The sequence below is a fragment of the Notolepis coatsorum genome (genome assembly GCF_963971535.1).
Source record: "Notolepis coatsorum genome assembly, chromosome: 2".
Taxonomy (NCBI): domain Eukaryota; kingdom Metazoa; phylum Chordata; class Actinopteri; order Aulopiformes; family Paralepididae; genus Notolepis; species Notolepis coatsorum.
Window position 1 is genome coordinate 177,110,935 of NC_140166.1, and position 18,214 is coordinate 177,129,148.

Consider the following 18,214-nt stretch of genomic DNA (forward strand, 5'->3'; position numbering starts at 1 on the left):
GAGGGACGTTTGTATCAGCTGATCGTCACAAGTTGCTAAAATGTTGAACTGAAATGATGAGTTTTGGAGCAGAGTTAAGTACAGTTAATTAAACCTATGTAATCTCATCTGTCCCAGTCACCAGTTGAGTTGTAATGGTTTGTTTTGGTTGGAAAGCCAACCGTGACAGTCTTGCTGTTGCTATCAATTCTAAGAAGCAACAGTCCAGATACTTAAAGAGAAGGTATAGTCAGTTGAAAAATAACCTTGTGAAAAGCTCTTTAGTGTTTGTTTTTGTGTTTACTTCAAAATATCAAAATGTGCGCAAGCCGCGCATCGATGAGGTCTTCATAATCAGAACCAAAAACAAATTTATTATCAATTGTTAATATTGATAATGAAATAGGACTATTGCTCGATAAATGTGTATTTGTTCAGATTATAACCATAATTATAATTTTTTTTTATTATTGTTATATGTATAACTTAATTTTGAAGAGCTGCAAAAAACACCCAAAAAAAGAAACTGTAGCCAGAGAATTTTTCAAAGCAGTCACATTTATTTGCCTTTTCTATACACATGTTCTAAGCAACCAGTTGTGCTGGCTTTGATAAGATTTACTATGGGATTTCCACAATGTTTACTAAAAATAAATACAAGACATAGTGTTGCACAGCTCAAAAATATACAAAGGTTCGAAATGAATGTAAACTTTGATTTTTTTTTTTTTTACAAAAGAAACAATTCAACAACCTCAGTAACAATTTCTTTTTTTCTTAAAGTTATTGTATTTACACATTTGTACAAAGAAAATATAAAACTGATGCTAATCTGTTGATTTGAATCTCATTTAGTCCGAATGAAATGTATCTTAGTACCAGAAATTACACTGTAATCTTCCTTTAGGGTTGGTTTATGTTTTTAACTTTTTTTCTTTTTTGTTAAGCATCCTTTCAAATCAAGTAACCAAAAGAACAGTTCAATGTCACTAACACATGAACACATTATACCCTTTGGCAAAAGCATCTACTCCACTCCTAAAGCATATACTCAGATTATGAGCCGTGAAGAATATTATTAAAGGAAAGTAAAACAGTCTCAAGGAAAGGTCTATAAATAGCCTTAGGTACAGCAAAGAGACAACCGAAAACTTCACAAACATCACTTTTATCAGTGCAAAAGTCAAGATTATATATAGATTGTTGGAATGATGGTTGACAGACTCATAACCCATTGTGTACCCTGTACTGTAAGAAAGTTTAACAGTCCTCGCATTATCGTATACAGCTTATCCTCAATAGAAGAAAAAAAACCCAGCTTGTTTTGTGTGGTCTCAAGTTACTGAGCTACCTCAGGGAATCGTGGGAATAAGCCGTCTGTGGTGTTAACATTTACAGTGTAATGAGTGTACCTAAGGATATACGACTGCACCTGTAGTGCCATTTGAGGATTCCCATAGGGTAATATGGCTACATAGACACTGAAAAGACATCAAGTTTGCATAATGGTTGAGTACCATCATCTAGTTAATAAACAACATACCAAAGAGAGTGCTATGGACCACCGATTAAAGATGTGATAGAAACACAGGGACAGATGCTTTCCCTCTGGGGCTCCAGCTTCAAATAAAAAAAACTCTCACTTGTAGCTTATGACTATTAATTATCCCCTTTGAATGACAATACTGAATTGCTTTTCTCAATCGTCTCCAGAACCAGTGTCTGTCTTTAAATAAAGTATTTTTTTGTCTCATTCATCTTTATAAAACAAAATAAGTCTCTGAATAAAATATGTTATCGTTAAAAATACCATAAATTCATCTTACTTTCATGAATAGATGTCATATTTAGATTACCTATAGATGTCAAAGCCAAATCACTTAGAGTACACAGATAAATTTCTCATGACCTCAGACTATTGATTTATCTCAAGCCCTACCCTTCTGTGTTTAGTAACAAAAATAAATAAATACATCTAGATTGTTGTTGCACAGAAAACATTAAACCACAACAGGTTACATGTTGGTGGGGGGAGGGGAATAACACAGGGGGCATTTGGTACAAAATAGCAGCAAATGCCAGGCCTATAAATCAAAAAACCTTATTCATTTCACTTCTGACATTGCAGTTGACAGCCTATAACAACCTAATCCCAATCCTCAACAGTCAGCTGAACCAACCTCAGCCAAAAACAAGACAAAATTATCACGGGGCAACACGTTGAATAACGTCTCGAGTGATGTCCACATTTCTTTTGTCACTTAGTTTAAGACCACAGCTGAGACACACATACTTTTCAAACTTTAGAATAAAAAAAGAATTCTTCTGACCAACATTATGAAGAAACACATATTTGATCCTCTTAAAACACTTTCCACTTACCCCTTTCAACAATTCATAAACGCATCAAAGTCAACAAACCACAAATTACTTATTTTTTTTCCTTTTTACATTTGACCTTCTCAATTCTTTTACAGTTATCCCCATTCTCTGCCTTCATCGCTCCCACAAACATATCTTCACTTCTTAAAACTCCCATTTTCCTGCTATCTCCCTCATCGTCTCCCTGTACCAGATTGTCGAGTTAGTCCTCGGTTTTGATGTTTTCAGTTTCCGCTTTTAAAAATGTTATATCTTACATCTCCATGTACATGTCAATAAATGTTCAAGTGGTTTTGAAAAGTCTTGTCATATGTTATCAAATAAGTTATCTAATTTTCATATATTTATGTCCCTATGTAATTTATTGCATGCTTACAAAGGGATTAATTTAGTAGAATATTATGAAGACATCATATCGCATGCCGCAAATCACTTTCCAGCAATGGGTAAAGATGTATAATAGATTCACAGTCTTCTGCGCTTTCTCACAGTGTTAGTCCTGAAATTCAGTTTGGGGTATAAAAATAATTGGTCATTGGATTATCAAACCTCTCAGTTTTCAAGTTAATAAGAAACCATTTACAAATTGTGTGTAGAATTGCACATGTATTCACAGAATACATGTGGTAAAATATACTTATTCTTTCTCCAAAAGGTATTATTGACTCAAACTCAAAGTATCAACTCACAACAGTTTTTCATTATGTATATAATTCCTTAGAAACCTTTGACAGCAGAATAACTGAGAATAGATTGAATGTTTTATGATAGGGCAGTGGACACATTGTGACCGGAAAGGTCTGAAGGAACCCACAGAGAGAGAGGGATCAAAGACAGAACCTATAATGTGCCATAGACCGGAAAAAAGGGTATTTCTTATATCCATTGTATATTAACTAAGGGGTATTCTTCAAATCATTTGAAATGAAGTGCAAAATATTTTCATCAACTAGTAACCTATCCTTCGTGTTTAACTGACCATATTCGGACAGGCAGCCGTTTTGCTCTTATGTCATGCTCAGGGAACAGGGTGGAAAGGAACCCAACCTGAGCATGACAAAAGAGTAAAATGGCTGCCATGTGAATATGGTCAATTATAGGAGGGGAGGGGCTCAGTTAGAGAAATGCCCTGCTTGAAAACACCCCCTTAAAAAGGCCTTAGGTGTTCCAAATTTGTCATATGTACACATTATTTTAAATAAAATGACTAACTTTCCCTTTTCTATTACCCTGACTGTATCTAACGTTTCTTGTCTAGAGCATACTCCAGTAGACTGAACAGTCAGAGTAGATGCATATGAGATATGTTTATTTTTTTATGGCGTCAAAATGCTTTCTGATGATGGCTGATCTGGAATGATGATGCTACGTAATGCTTTTTGCCTGTTGATCATATCTTTCAACAGAGTGTGATTCTAAATGTTTCCCATTTCCCATTCCTGATAGTGAGTTTTTCCTTTTCGTGAGAACTTTCCAGATCAACAGAATGAAATTATATGGAATTCTCTGCTGCTATGGTAAATAAAATGAGCCTAATGATTTTTTGCCTTCCCCATAATTAAACAACCTCATGGATACAGAATTTAATAACCAGTCATTCTTCCTGGCCAGAAACACATACCGTATTTCGTAACGACTGACCATAGTTCAAATGTCATAAGTAGTTCTGGTCCATTTGTTCTTTTTGTTGTACTATCATTTCAATGTTCTGATATTTCTCTCTCCCATATTTGAAAGGCTAACACCAGTTGAAGGTGGTGTACAGTTCTTAGGAGGAGCTCTGCGGTGACCGGTCATCATGCGGGCTCCCGTCCGAGTTCTCCGTCTCCCCTTCCGAGATGGCCTGCATGGGCGCCGTGTAGAGTCTGCTGCGGCCGCCATAGCGGCTGCTGTTGGCCGGCGGGGGGATCCTGGACCGGCCCTGTCTCGAGGCAGCGGGAGAGAGGAAGGCTTTCGGGGAGAAGCCCTCAGAGTTGAGGAAGGGGCCGGAGAGATCTGGACTCGAGGTCGACTGCTGCTGTAGCGCAGAGGGAGACTCAGCCGGTCTGGGTTCCTCGAGAAACGAGTCTCCCGGGGACTTAGGAGCGACGGGGCTCTTGAGGATCTCCGTGGCCGACATGCGGTAGCTGGAATCAGAGCGGCTGCCCTTTTTGAGCAGCAGCAGCTTGAACTCCTCGTTGGAGGTGCTGGACTTCTTGGCGTTCCTGTAAATGGGTCCGGGGGCTTTCTGTAGGCCTGTTGGGGTCACGGGAGAGGCCGGGGTCACTGGAGAGGCCGGGGTCACTGGGGGGGGACCCGGGGAGGGACCCGGGGAGGTCACGGGGGTGACAGGTGGTGTGTTCGAAGATGCAGCACCTAGGCGGCTACGCGTACCCAGCTCTCCAGAATCCTTTCTGCCCAACACTTTCCTTTTGGATCTGCAATGAAAAATGGAATAGCTATTAACAAATCTGTGACAACCTCTATTGGAACAAACACAGCGATCTGTTTGGAAATATTTCAAGTTTTATCTGGGACAGAGGCTATTGCCAAAATACCTACCTGTGTATCATGGCAAACAGATCCTCAGTTGTGCGTGCTTTGGAGGGTGACAGAAAGACATCCTCTGGCCTAGTCTCTTCATGCAGAGGGGACATTGCATTATCACTGGGTGTAGACTCTGTAGAGGGAATTTTAGCTCAAGTTAAGGACAAAATTCCCACAATATATTTCTTACTTCTCCTACACAGTAAATCATAACTTTGACATCAAATTATACGTAATCACTTCATCAACATTAAAAGGTGGTTAGTCAGCATATTCTTCTAAACATACTGATTACGTGATATTCAACACAAAATAAACATTAATATTAAATATGAATATAAAGTGCATCAGTAACAATAATTAGTAACATCTACCTCTGCTGAAATAGTCTTCTGTGTCTGGTGTGGACTCTTCCTCCTTGCTGTCTTGCGAGGCACTTGTGGCAGCACCCGATGCCTCATATTCCACGTCTTTGCTACCGACATCGCTGATTGGGTAAGCTTGCGATGTCTCCGGCTGATAACTTGTAACAGGCACTTTGTCAAGACCGTCAGATCTCTTGTCTAAACTGTGATGAACAGAGGGAGAACCTGCTTCAGTCAGACACAATGAGGGTTCTCCATCAGATAGCTTGGGTCTCTGTGATGGGAGTGGCTCTGACTCACAGTTGCCTTCAGGAAGCCTGAAGGAAGTTGCCAAGTCTCTCGTCACCTCTTCCTCTTGACAGGTGGTCACCTCGGCCAGATCGGTGATCGGAAGGTCCTGCTCCGTGGTCTGCTCTGACTGAAGCCTGGATGCCGTCAGACACCATAAAGGAGTTGGAGCGTGCCTGTCATGCTTGTACCCCGCATCACTATGACATGCTGCTTCACTTGCCACAACTGCGGGTGCTTCCTTTGGGGTAAACAGTGATTCACAGTTCTCCTGAGAGGGGGTGTTATGGTGAGAATCGTAGGCTGGAGGAGTCTTGAACTCTAACGCTTTACTGCTACAAGTTGGGCTGACAGTGTTCACAGTGGGACATTTGGGTCTGGTGGCAGCATCCCAGCTGGTTACGCCATGGCTCCCTTCACCATCCTTATTGATGGGTCTCAGTTGGACTGAGTGCAGCACTGTAGGGGTGATGGCCATGGGATAGGTGCCGGGCAGCTCCGAGTTAGCTGGTGGTAGGGGTCGGGTTTCAGCCTTAGCTGGAAGTGGCACTGGGGCCTTCTGTTTATTCTTATGGAGAATATGCATCTGATTCCTGTGGGCAGAAGGCTGGCTAGCAACATTCTGAAGGGCACTTAGGTCAAGGTGGGAGGGAGGTATGATTGGCAGCTCCAGGTCTCTCTTGGAGGATGAGCTTCCATCGCTGGAGGACAGTGACTGCAGTGAGGAGAGAGAGGACTTCCTCTCCGGAACCTTGGGCTTCCTCTTTCCACTAGATGGTGACAGCGGGCCAGGAAAGAAGGCAGATGGGAAGGAGGAAGTGGGGGTTTCCGATTGACTGGAGTAGCCACTGGATGGGGATGCCAATCCTGCCAGCCTCTCAGGAGAGGCCAGCTTGAACTCTCCCTCTGCTGAAAGTGAGGGGGTGGTGGCCCTGGAGCCAGACTGGGAGGTTTGGGACTCAGAGCACTCCTGTGACTTGATGCATTCAATAACAGTTGTACCTGTAGCAGTGCTGGAATTTGATAATGATCGGTAGGGATCATTGGATTTCAAGTCATTGAGGAGCCAGAGATCCGCATAATCTGACTGCACAGCTCCCTCATCCTTAAAGGAGTGAGCCTCTGTGGAATTAAAGACACCTAAGTCGGGTAGCTCAACTGAGCCCCCGACCCCCCAGGCCTCCAGGGGATCCCTGACTAGAGACAGGTTCTCTCCAGCCAAATCCAGCTGCAGCTTCTTCTCCCTGGAAGACAGTGGCAGTTGCTGTCCGCAACTTATCTTTGGTTCTCTTCTGTTAGCGATGTTTCCCTCGCTGCAGATCTTCCTCAAGGATGAACTCCTCTTAGGCGGAGACGGCTTCACCTTTGGTTTTTTTAACGAGAGGCAGCGTCTCCCGAAGAAGTCTGTGTGGCCACAATTAGAGCCAGTGGCTGCATAGTTATAAGTGAAGCTTTTGCTACCTTTAAGACCACAGTCAAAGTGCATGGATGTATAATAGCCTTCAGTGTCGACAGAGTAGTGTGAAACGTTGTCTGCCTTCTCGGAGGGCGGCCTGTCAGAGTAGCTGCTCTCATAGGTGGCCATGCTCGTGAAGCTGGGGCACCCCAGGCTGCCTTCAGCCTCTCTGCTCTGCTCTGGGCTGTCCTGGGAAATGGGTGGATCAGGGTGGGGGTAGTTCCACTCCCCCTCACTGGCAGTGCTGAGCCCTGCATCCTCTAACAGGTCCATGGCTGTGGAGGAAAAGGAACCTGCCCGCTGGGTCCTGAGGCCCTGCAACCTGTCCATCTGGTAAGGGTCCATGATGAAGCTGGCTGGATCATCATTACTGTGAGTTGCTGCGTTCAGAGACAGCTCAGAGTCACAGTGTGAAGACCCGGTAAGAGGAGGCGAGGCTGCAGGGGGGATGGTTTCTGACGTCTGGGAGGGGCAGGTGGAACTGCTCCCACTCCAGTTCCCACTGGAAGACTGGTGGTCATCCTTATGGTCCATCTGCCCCCCCAGCACCCCTGCGGCGGAGACCGAGTGGATAGGGCTACTGAAGGTGTCTGAGCTCGACGAGATCTCACAGCTCCCCATGTCAGCCTTCCTGGGCAACCGGGAGCGTCCCCTCTCCATCCAGCCATGGTGCTCCGGACTCTCCGCGTGCTGCTTGTACTTCAGGCTCCCTCGCTGGTGGTCAGGCATGGTCTGGTCATCCGTGCTCTCTTCTTCATCCTTCAGAATCAACTCCACGGCGCCAGACAGGAAGTCCTCGACCTCAAACGGGGAGAGCTCCGCGTCGTCATCATCGTCTTCGTCACTGTCATTGTGGCCCTCGTCCGTCAGACGCCCGCCCTCTCGCGGAAGACTCCTGGACCGCAGGCGCGCGCCAACCGAGGCAGTGAACATGGCGTCGGCGCTGTCCTGCAGGGAGGAGATGTTGCCGGTGGAGTGGGAGAGGGAGACGGAGGCTCCCTGGCTCCTCTGAGCGCGGATCCTCCTCCGAGACGGCGCTCCTGAGACCAGAAAGTCTTCCGTCTGGCAACCCGAGTCCTTGGTGCTGAGACGGCTGGCCAGGTCGTCGCTGCAGGGGGAGGAGTCAGGGCTGGCATGAACTATCACCGTCCGCTCCCCGGAGCCAGGAGATTCATCAGAGTCTGGGGGGAGGCAAGGAACACTGTTAAATAAGAATAACAAAAATACCCGTGGAGAGACAAACAAATTAATTGTAACAGAGAACAGGAGCACTCTTTATTTCTTCATGCTATGTTCCTTAGTGACTTTGTCAGGGGAGTAGGCAGAGCGATACACATCAGGAGATGCTACTCATCTACTCATCTCAATAACAGAACTTGTAAAAGACAGACGGTTTTGCATTCAGCTTCCACTTCTCCAACAATAATTTAATTTCTTTTCAATTTAAAAACACAACTTTACCATTTGGATGACATAATATATTAACTCGCCCTGTACTTACAGCGACACAGTTATCACTGTTGTAAAATACTATAACATGTGATTTAGAATCCCTACATTAAGCCATAAGGTGTAAACTGAAGCATCTGTACATCCATTGTAAACACAACTAATGTCTCCATGATTCCAAAGGCTAGTATTATTGTTGTAACATGATGAAAGTTTAAGAGAGATAAATGCACACAGTGAAGGGAAGCATGACAGAGAGAAATCTAACTTGACTGCTCAAATGTTTTTTTTCTTTTTGCACAAGCAGCATCAATGGGAATCAAACCCCTAACCCTGGCAGTGTTAGTGCAATGCCCTACCCACTGAGTTACAGGACCACATTTCAGTTATAGTTATATACCATATCTATGTGTCTGAACGACGCAGGATGATTGAGGTTAGTGATCATAAACAAGTGTTTTGACATACCTAGGTCTTGCTGCACCTGTCTGGGAATGCCGGCGACAGTCTTTCGTCTCCTCAGCTTCCTCCTCCTCTGAAGCACGGACTGTGAGTGGACAAGTGAGCAGCGCACACTAGCGTCTCTGTCAAAGCCAACCCCTGCGAAAGGAGACAGGACATCTGAGGAATCTTTGTTTACTGGTGGCGACTGCAGCGATGCTCCCTCTTAATTCCCACACTGCCTCAAAGAGGAAATCTGTAACATTTAGGTCAAACCTATATATATATATATATATCCTAGGCATACGCATAGAAAATCAATAAAGAATAACACAAACAAATGCATGATTATTATAAGGTCTCACTGGCTATAGGAGAGGGCAGAGACATTTCATGAATGTGCTATTCAACAGGAGTGGTATTTATAAAACGTCCATTATTTGATGCTTGAATTACATAGTAGTATTTGAACCAATACAAATAGTGTTGGGGAATCTACTCTAAAACTGTAGTTTTACTGTTTTTCCAACTACCAGCTATTTAAAAAAAGAAAGAAGTTAAACAGGTAGCATTTGCTAAGGTGGAATCAGGAAAATGCTAAATGTTTACACATAGTTTGTAATGAACTAACATAACCACATAAGTAGTTAACTACTAACAAACGACTAAGATTTGAAAGTAGGCACAGCTCACTATCACCTAACTACTCCAAAATGTAGTTAAACTAGGAATTGAACTACATGTCGTTAACTACCCCCAAATACTAAATACATTTGAAAAAAAAAGTAAAAAATAATAAAGAAAGCGATCAACGAGTGACGCAAACTACTCAAACTCAAGAGGGGAAAAAAGTCAAAGCATAAAGTAGTTCTGTGGTCCTACCTTTTGGCACCCTATCTCACTAAGACGAAGCCACGGAAGTCTCTGCTTTAGTTTGAGGTTTCTTGCTTTCTTGTTGTGATGCCCCTCACCCCCCCCACCATACTTCATGACTATCATGTGAGAAGCAGGCCAGCCTTTTCAGCACCACAGCAATTACTGCACTTTGCGCACAATGTGCACATTTCTTTTCCTCTCGACTGTCTCTGACTCGGCCACTCTTGGCATCTCCTCTGTGACTCGGTGAGAGTAAATATGTTCGGGCCCTTGTGAACTGTTCTGGTGGGACTCATTGGCATTCGTGTGGCAGCGTCTTCCCGGATCACAGGCACAAACAGACCTGTCTAAGCCGTCTGGGAAGTTAACGCGGCGCGAACTAGGATTCTCCGGGACGATAACGAGCAGGGTGTTGTGCTTTCACGTTTGCCTGAGTTCGAGAGCTGTGAGGCTCCGAGGATGGAAATAATTGAGAGCTACGAAGCAAGGAGAAAATCTGCTATGAGAAATATACGGGTTATGTTGTTATTAGGACAGCAATGCTACACAGCAAATGTTAAGTCTTTGATGAGGAGTGCCGAAACCCAACAGTCTGTACTTTCTTCCACAAAACACCCAGAGGGGAGATGTAGTAATCAGTATGTTTGAATGGACACTGATAATTGAAGATTGCTGACATTGCAGAGGTAGAGGCATTTTTTCTGCATCCAATACCTAACACGTTTAACGCGTCTTCAGATCAAACCTGCCTGAGTTATTGTAACGGAACAGTGCCTCAGGGCACTGACCGAGACCCCCTTACTCTTTCTTACATTCAGCAGCTTTGAGCGTCAGCTTGACTTTGTCATGGTGGCTGACAACATGGTGACCCTATGTGTCACATTTGGACATTTCAGATGTTTGAAAATATTTTAGTAACAACTTTAAATTCTCTTTGGAAAATAAGTAAACATTTATTTTAAATATTAATATATATAAATATATATTTTTTTAAACATGGAACAGAACGTATAAAAAAAAACATCCAAAAGGGCTTGCAATTTACCAGTGACGTTAATGGGGATGACGCATGAGGTGATCACTTGGGAATGGCTTTTCATTCTCTCCTCTGGGGTGGGCAGCGGCAGGGCTTTAGACCAGTTAGTCTGCTTATCCAAGGTGGTAGGGATGTTAGGGATGGGACACTTGGGCCGGTGGCCTAGAGCCACCACCTCTGCGTCTGGGTCAGTAGATACAGCCTGGAACAGATTGGACATCAGCATGGTTAGGTTATTACCGCTGGGAGCGGGGGGTTACATGAGGGTGAGACAGAAGGAAGAGTTCTAATTAAACTGAGCTTCAGAGAAGGGCGTGTGCTAGTATTCACAGGGTTCCAAAACTGTTTAAAATGTTTATATATATATATATAGCACTGTGATAATTGGTCTAAGTTAGAATGAAAACGAGTTGGCAGTTTTCTGGGAAAGACACATGGAGTAGATGTAGAGATTAGTGGCGTATTAAACGGAAGCTTGATTAGGGGGGAAATCAATACACGCGCCCTTCTATGAACTCAGTTTGAAATCAACAGCGCATTTTGACAGGATCAATTGAATAATGATGATTAAGCATGCATGAAAGTTTGAAAAGTACACCCAACACCTATAGAAACCAAGGCCGTAGACTTCATGCAAAAGACAAATTGTGAAAAGGGAAATCGAGAGAGTTGCATTCCAAAAATAAATGTATCTTTTTTATATTTGGCAATATATGCTCAAATAAAGAGACAGACGTCTGTAGCTGGGAAAAGAAGTGTGTTATTACATTTGTCACCACAGTAACCAAATACTTAACAATAAACACATAAGCCTGCAAAACCAAAGTTTGCAAAAACCAGTTGTAAGACCGTCCCACCAATAAAACAGTTGGCATCGTATACCACAGTATAACTACAATGTTTGTATCTACTTCTGCCTTTCAGTAAACAAGCCATCTCCGGGAATACCAACCAACTACTGCCCGTGCTAAAAATAAGAAACTTGACCGGTATTGTAAACAATAATTTCAAGTCACAAGTCACCGGGTCTTAAAAACAAGATGAACAAACCCTGAGGTCACGTGCAGACAAAAATGTATCGCAGTTGTCTGCGTAATAATAAAGGGGTTCTCTCGCGGCGTCTGAAAGGAAGTGGCATTCCTCTGAGTAACAGCTTCAGTATCGCTCAGTCGTCACACTCACTGTGTGCAGTCTGCCTGCAGGAGCGCCGTCACCAGTCACCACCGCCAGTCTCTCGGTCCATGACCAGACAAACCAAGTTTGAAGGGTTTTTGCTTCTCTTTTTCTAGGAACCTGGCACGTGACAACAGATCCTCTATATATCTTAGGTCTCCACCATGGAATGAGTTTGGGAAGAGAGAGAGAGAGAGCGCTTACCTTTTTTTGCTCTAACAGAGACTGGTGATGCATGTGAAATTGGGAGTGATTCTCAGGCTGAACTGGTTCCCACTCCCCCCACACACACCCCACTACACCCCCCCCCAAAGCCAGCTCTTGGGCCCTTTGTGCTCTCTGTTCCCAGCAGACCAATGAGTCTCTCAGACAAGACCCCAGCCACAAAAGAAACCCTGTTTCCTTGGAAACTTCTCCCAACTGGTAAAAAAAAGGAAATAGCAGAAAAAGAAAAAAAAATCAAAGGTAGTGCATTTACAGCTGATTTGTTTTTAGAATAGAAATGCACATTTGGTTTTAAGGGCCTGAGTGAGAGAGGATGAGAGAGAGAGAGATAGAGAGAGAGAGAGGGAAGGAGAGTGGAAGGAATGAGGAATGAGAGAGAAAGAGAGAGAACAAGCGTAGGTAAGGGAGAGAGCGAGAGAGAGCAAGAGAGTGAGGGAGGAGGCAGGATGGAGAAAGAAAAGGAGTCAGGCAATAAAACGGGGAGGACAGAGTTCCTTTTTTTGGGCCTCCATCCAGAGGCTATTTTCATTAGCGAGGGCTTCTCTGGGTTGAAGTGAAAAGTAAACGTCCTTGATGACGACTCAACAGAAACAGTTCAGCTCCAAAGAGAGAGAGAAGGTGAGAGAGAGAGAGCGAGAGAGAGCCTAGAGACGAAGGAAATGAAAAACTGAAATCAAACTAACACTAACATTAACATAGGGTACTTCAGACCGTCCACTCCGTCAAGGATGGGTTGCCCGAGAGAGGGGCGGGGTTTTTTAAGGGTAACCGTGGCGCAGGAGGATCATGGGTAATCACAGACACAAGCTCCGCGGAGTGGACCCTATCATTATGGAAACCCGGGCCGCTGGGCCTCAGCGACTGTGAACCCTCCTCACACTCAGACATTCCAAACACGCTGCCGCCGACTGTTTCAAAGCCCTGGTCCTCCTCGTGAACTCGGAAAAAACAATCGTTTATTCTGTTGAATGTCTGATGTGTCAACGTGCACAAAAGACGCTCTGTTACGAAGGAGCGCTACTTCAATTTTCTTTTTTTCCCCAGAATGAACCGTAAACCCGTTTGGCATGCTGTAAAAAGGGGATGCAATTATGTAGAACCAAGGGAGGGATAGAAAAAGACGAGAACAGACAGGAGAAACGGGGAGATGTTCCCGTGGTTGTTTTAGGAGGTGTTAGAGACATAAATGCAGGAGAGAGGACGAGTATACCTTTCTGCTCCAGGGAGAGAAGTGGCAACATTCGGTAGGGGAGGAGGAACGGGTGCTTTCAAACTACAACATTGAAAAAGGCAAAAAACAAAAAACAAAAGGACAACGAGATGAATGATGGACACATGTAAATGAAGGGGTCAGGGTTCAAACAAACGGGGGAACGGCAACAGACAAAAACAAAAGCAACGCTGAGGTGAGCTGAGTGAGAGGGAATCTACGGACATGTGGGTGGAGACGGGAGGGGTGCGTCCAGAGCTGGGGAGGCCCTGTCCTCCACAAGCAGAGCGACCAGGTACAGGTGCGACCGGCTGTTACTTTGAGAGAGAATTTATCAGTGGATTAGAAAAGAAAAAAACAACAACTCCTTCGCCCTGGAAGTGCCGTATTGATCGATGACAACAAGGATGACTCATTGTTCAATAACGGAAACAAACTCCTGTTCACCTGAAATGGAGTAAAGATGGATTATCAAGAGGGGAGTGATACAAATAATAATAAACTGAGGGGGTTCTCAAAACAAAACAAGCAACGGAGAAATACAGCACAGGAAACATGGTAGATGGGTGTCCAGGGTCCAGGGGTTTACCTGCGTCAGCGCTAGTTGAGTTGCTGCATCTCTAACCCTCCTCTCTGGCTGCTTGAGAGGAGACATACATACATCTCATTGATGGCGTGGAAGACATTTCCATGTGAACGAGAAGAGGGAGGCTTTACTTTGAGCTAAAAGGGCTGTTATTATACATCTTTTAACATACATTTCAGGGCATGTAGTCAGGTGACTACAGTTGCACAGTATAGAGCAGGGGTGGGCCACCATGTCTTTTCGATCTACCGGTCGATCTCAAGGGGCCGTTGAGTCGATCGTTGGACAGGCTGGTAAACTCAGACAAAGACTGCTATCATTTCGTCAGTCATTCCAATCACAGCTTTCACTGGGTGCCCTGTTTACAGTATGTTATATTCGGGGACAGATAGGCGAGGAGGCTGTCCATGCGCTCCTAGAGGAGAGGAACTGTTGCCTAGAAGTAAAATGTTGTTTCCTTTATGAGTCCGAGCACCATAATATTATGTTCTGTGTCAGGCGAGTGAGAAATACGAGTATTAGGTGATCGTCTGTTTGGCTGGCGGTCATCCTGTCCAGCCTGGAAAAAGGTCAAAGTAGATCTCATGCCCAGAAAGGTTGCTCACCCCTGGTATATAGAGTGACAGGAAACATGCAACAAAAGGTCACAGGCCGTATTCCAATCCAGGACGTCACAATTTAATGGTGTGCTAGATAAAAGAAAGAGGTAAAAATGAACACAAAAAGGAGCGCAGTCACACAGAGAATGAAACAAACCAGTTCAGTTCACCAGCCACAGTGGATACAGTACATTCAGACTAGAGTCTCACCATCTTTAATGATTTAACAGCCAAAGTAAAAAAAAGAAAAAAATTATAATAATTTGAATAGAGACCGATGAGCGCAAGTTGGTAAACTCGCCAACGCGGCTGATAGAATTGACCTATCTCAAACCTGCCCTCTTTTCTTGATCCTCCAATCACAGCTGTTGTTTTCCTGTGATTCAGAGGTTCGAGAAAAGAGGGCGGGGTCAATAGTTCATTTTGTTATCGGCCACGTCCAGATTTTAGTAGCAGTTGGCTGGTGGGGGGAGTGTTTATTTCAATCCCTGCAGCAATATGGGGGGAAACATTTAATTTAAAAAAAGTACAACACAAAACAATCAATATATCGATTGGTTCACATGCTTAACATGATGTTCTACATCACTGATGAGGGTGAAAAGAACAAAACAAATCAAAGGAGGGAACAATAACCACAATGCAACCCATGAATTGACCTCTCAAACCCTGGCCTCTTTTCTTGATTCTCCAATCACAACTACTGCTTCCCTCTGAACAAACTTTGAGGAAAGCAACAGTTGTGATTGGAGGATCAAGAAAAAAAAGGGGGGGGGGTTGGTCAACTCACCAGGTTCCTTCATATGAGCTGTAACATTGTCATATACTGTAAGTCAATATGGGGACATTCACAGATCCACGGTTAATCACAATGAACGAGCGATCAACACAGATACAACAATGACCTCATGCTCTTGGTTCTCTCTGGTGAAAGACAAACCTAAAAAGGTTAATCTACCTTTTCTTCTACCTCCACCGACTGTGTCCCTGAGTTCATCACAGTCCTCTCCTAGGCGACACATTCACATGGAGCCATGTCAAACCGTTAACAGCTGTATCACCCAATGGATCTCACAGTGTCATCGGAGTCAATGTAGAAGAGCTTACTGGATAATGTAGCTAACTGACATGGATAGTATCGAGCCAAGGTAACTGGAGGTCAAATTAACTTGACAGTGTGATTAAAGCTACTAAATTAGTACATAAATATATCACTGTAAATTCTATTTGTATAGCTTGGTGTAAGAAAATGAGACCATTTCTAAGATGACAGAGAGAACCATTAAAACCAAATTTGTATACAGACTAAATTTGTTGACCAATCCAGCAGAATTCCCCAGAAATCCAATCCAGAGACACACATATAGTTGGAAGTACATTACGATGCCTGCTATGTTCTCAGCTAGAATATTTGTATTTAATTATAAATTTTTTAGGTAATTATACCAGGCGTTTATAATAGATTTGACAATGATATATTGATACTGGAATCCTACACTCTGCCGCTTTAACAGTTGCCATGGAGAATGTTATGGAGGTGCCCTCACCGCTCTCAGATGCCTGTCCCTCTGTTCTCTCTTGCGGAGGGTGCGTGGTGAGGGGTATGTGGGCATAGGGGGCGCCACTGAGATAGCGATGGTTACTCTCCTCTCCCTGCTGCTTGCTCGTCTCTGCTCGTGATCTGCCACACAAAAGATGTAAACACTTACCAACACTGTAGAGGTACACACACACACACACACACACACACACACACACACACACACACACACACACACACACACACACACACACACACACACACACACACACACAAGCTCTCTCTCTCATACATACACACGCACAAACACAAATTTAGGATTAACAGGGAAAGACTAAAAACACAACATAATCCAAGGATGACAAACTGCACAGAGCACACACTAACAAATACAATGACAACAAGGCATTGTCTACTACTACAGTACGACACCATACTAAAAGACTAGGATCTAGGGAAGCAGTGAGCACGGATATCCACTAGAGGGCAGAATGGCGCTGTCGCTGAGAGGTAAAGAGCAGACCTTTACGACGGGAGGCACGTATTCCAGAAATGCCTTGTGCATCGATGCAGAATATGAAAGATAAAAAGATGAGAACATCTTTAAAGCATGCAGAGTATAAATTAAATGAAGACTGGTTCACTGGGGTAGATCAATACTCAGGGTGAGAGAAACAAACAGAGAGAGAGAGAGAGAGAGAGAGAGAGAGAGAGAGAGAGAGAGAGAGATACAGTTTTATTAATGAGGGAACTGTCAATGTGATTATTATAATGGAATTTTGAGTGATTTTGCTGCAAACCAAACTGCCAAAGTTTCAGAGAGTCGGGGGGTGAGAGAGAGAGAGAGATATAGATAGAAAGAGAGATAGGGAGAGAAAGAGAGTGTATCAAAGCGGCTGTGTGGCATTGCCTGTGAAGTCCCGGGTTCTGGGGGTAGACTGGCTGACAGACTGCAGGAGCCTCACCTCTGTGCAGGGCCCGCAGGCTCTGCTTGGCGTGTCTGTGGAGCTCCTCCACACATGCTGGCCGGGTGGAAGGGTGGAACACGTTCCTCTGCTGGTACCAGGGGGCCTGGTAGTGAGATGTCAGCTTACTCTCCACGTCCAGGTTAGACACGGCTGTGAGAGAGAGAGAGAGAGAGAGAGAGAGAGAGAGAGAGAGAGAGAGAGAGAGAGAGAGAGGGGGGGGGGAGAGAGAGAGAGAGAGAGAGGGGGGGGAGAGAGAGAAGGAGAGAGGGAGAGAGAGAGAGAGAGAGAGAGAGAGAGAGAGAGAGAGAGAGAGAGAGAGAGAGAGAGAGAGACAGGATGAGTGTCTGTGTTCACTAGATCCGATACATGCAAGGCCCTGGAAGTCTCGATTTAGACCAATTTGTGGTGAAACACATTTGAGAAATTGGTGAAAATATACAAACTAAACTACAAGTTCCAACAAACAACAACCTCGGAGTCTACAATCTTCAATAGGGCCATAATACGCAGACACCAACCTGCCACTCAAACACTTTTATTTTTTTCAGATGTCAATGTGTATTTAGGACTACACATCAGAACACATAATTATCTTTGTAACTTGTGTTAAAAAATGAGCTTTAAGAACTTTGGAGGAGGGGGCTTGATATGAAATGTTGCAAAATGTACACGCAAATAGAAATCTCATTGCTGAAACTTTGATGAATGCTACAGCATATTATGTAAACCATGTTTCCCAGGAAATTGCGGAACACTTCCATGCATATCTTTCCTTGACAAATGAGCTCCACTGAGCCGTATCTAAGCCACATAGTAGGTCTAAGCGCTGCAGTGTCAAAGAAGCTGTGAGCCGGGGTGGGTGGGGCGTGTAGTTGCAATAGAAAGTAAGATTTGGTTTGTATTCATCATGCAGTACATTACCTTTACATTTACAATATAGGCTACACTGCATTTATTACAGGAGACAGCCCTGTTTAACTCTGGTCATACTGTAAGGGCAACCGCAGGAAATCTTGAACTTCCATTTCAGCATTCTTGTGGACGTATAATGGTTAAGGTCTGTGCGGGGTGTCAGGTTACTACACTTATTCTCAGCTGAGTTTATGTGAAAATTT

At 44.0% G+C, this 18,214-nt stretch overlaps 1 protein-coding gene across 1 annotated transcript in view; it reads right to left on the bottom strand.

Moving 5' to 3' along the window:
• Positions 1 to 552: 552 nt before the first annotated feature.
• nhsa (Nance-Horan syndrome a (congenital cataracts and dental anomalies)) overlaps positions 553 to 18,214 on the bottom strand; it is an 83,241-nt gene continuing 65,579 nt past the window's right edge. The window contains exons 2-9 of the mRNA XM_084309085.1: positions 17,097 to 17,249; positions 16,139 to 16,272; positions 13,407 to 13,469; positions 10,808 to 11,000; positions 8,914 to 9,045; positions 5,262 to 8,177; positions 4,903 to 5,020; positions 553 to 4,778 (exon numbers count right to left, since the gene is read on the bottom strand). Of these exons, the coding sequence (XP_084165211.1) occupies positions 4,130 to 4,778; positions 4,903 to 5,020; positions 5,262 to 8,177; positions 8,914 to 9,045; positions 10,808 to 11,000; positions 13,407 to 13,469; positions 16,139 to 16,272; positions 17,097 to 17,249 (4,358 nt within the window). The 3' untranslated portion in view covers positions 553 to 4,129. The remainder of the gene's footprint in view (positions 4,779 to 4,902; positions 5,021 to 5,261; positions 8,178 to 8,913; positions 9,046 to 10,807; positions 11,001 to 13,406; positions 13,470 to 16,138; positions 16,273 to 17,096; positions 17,250 to 18,214) is intronic.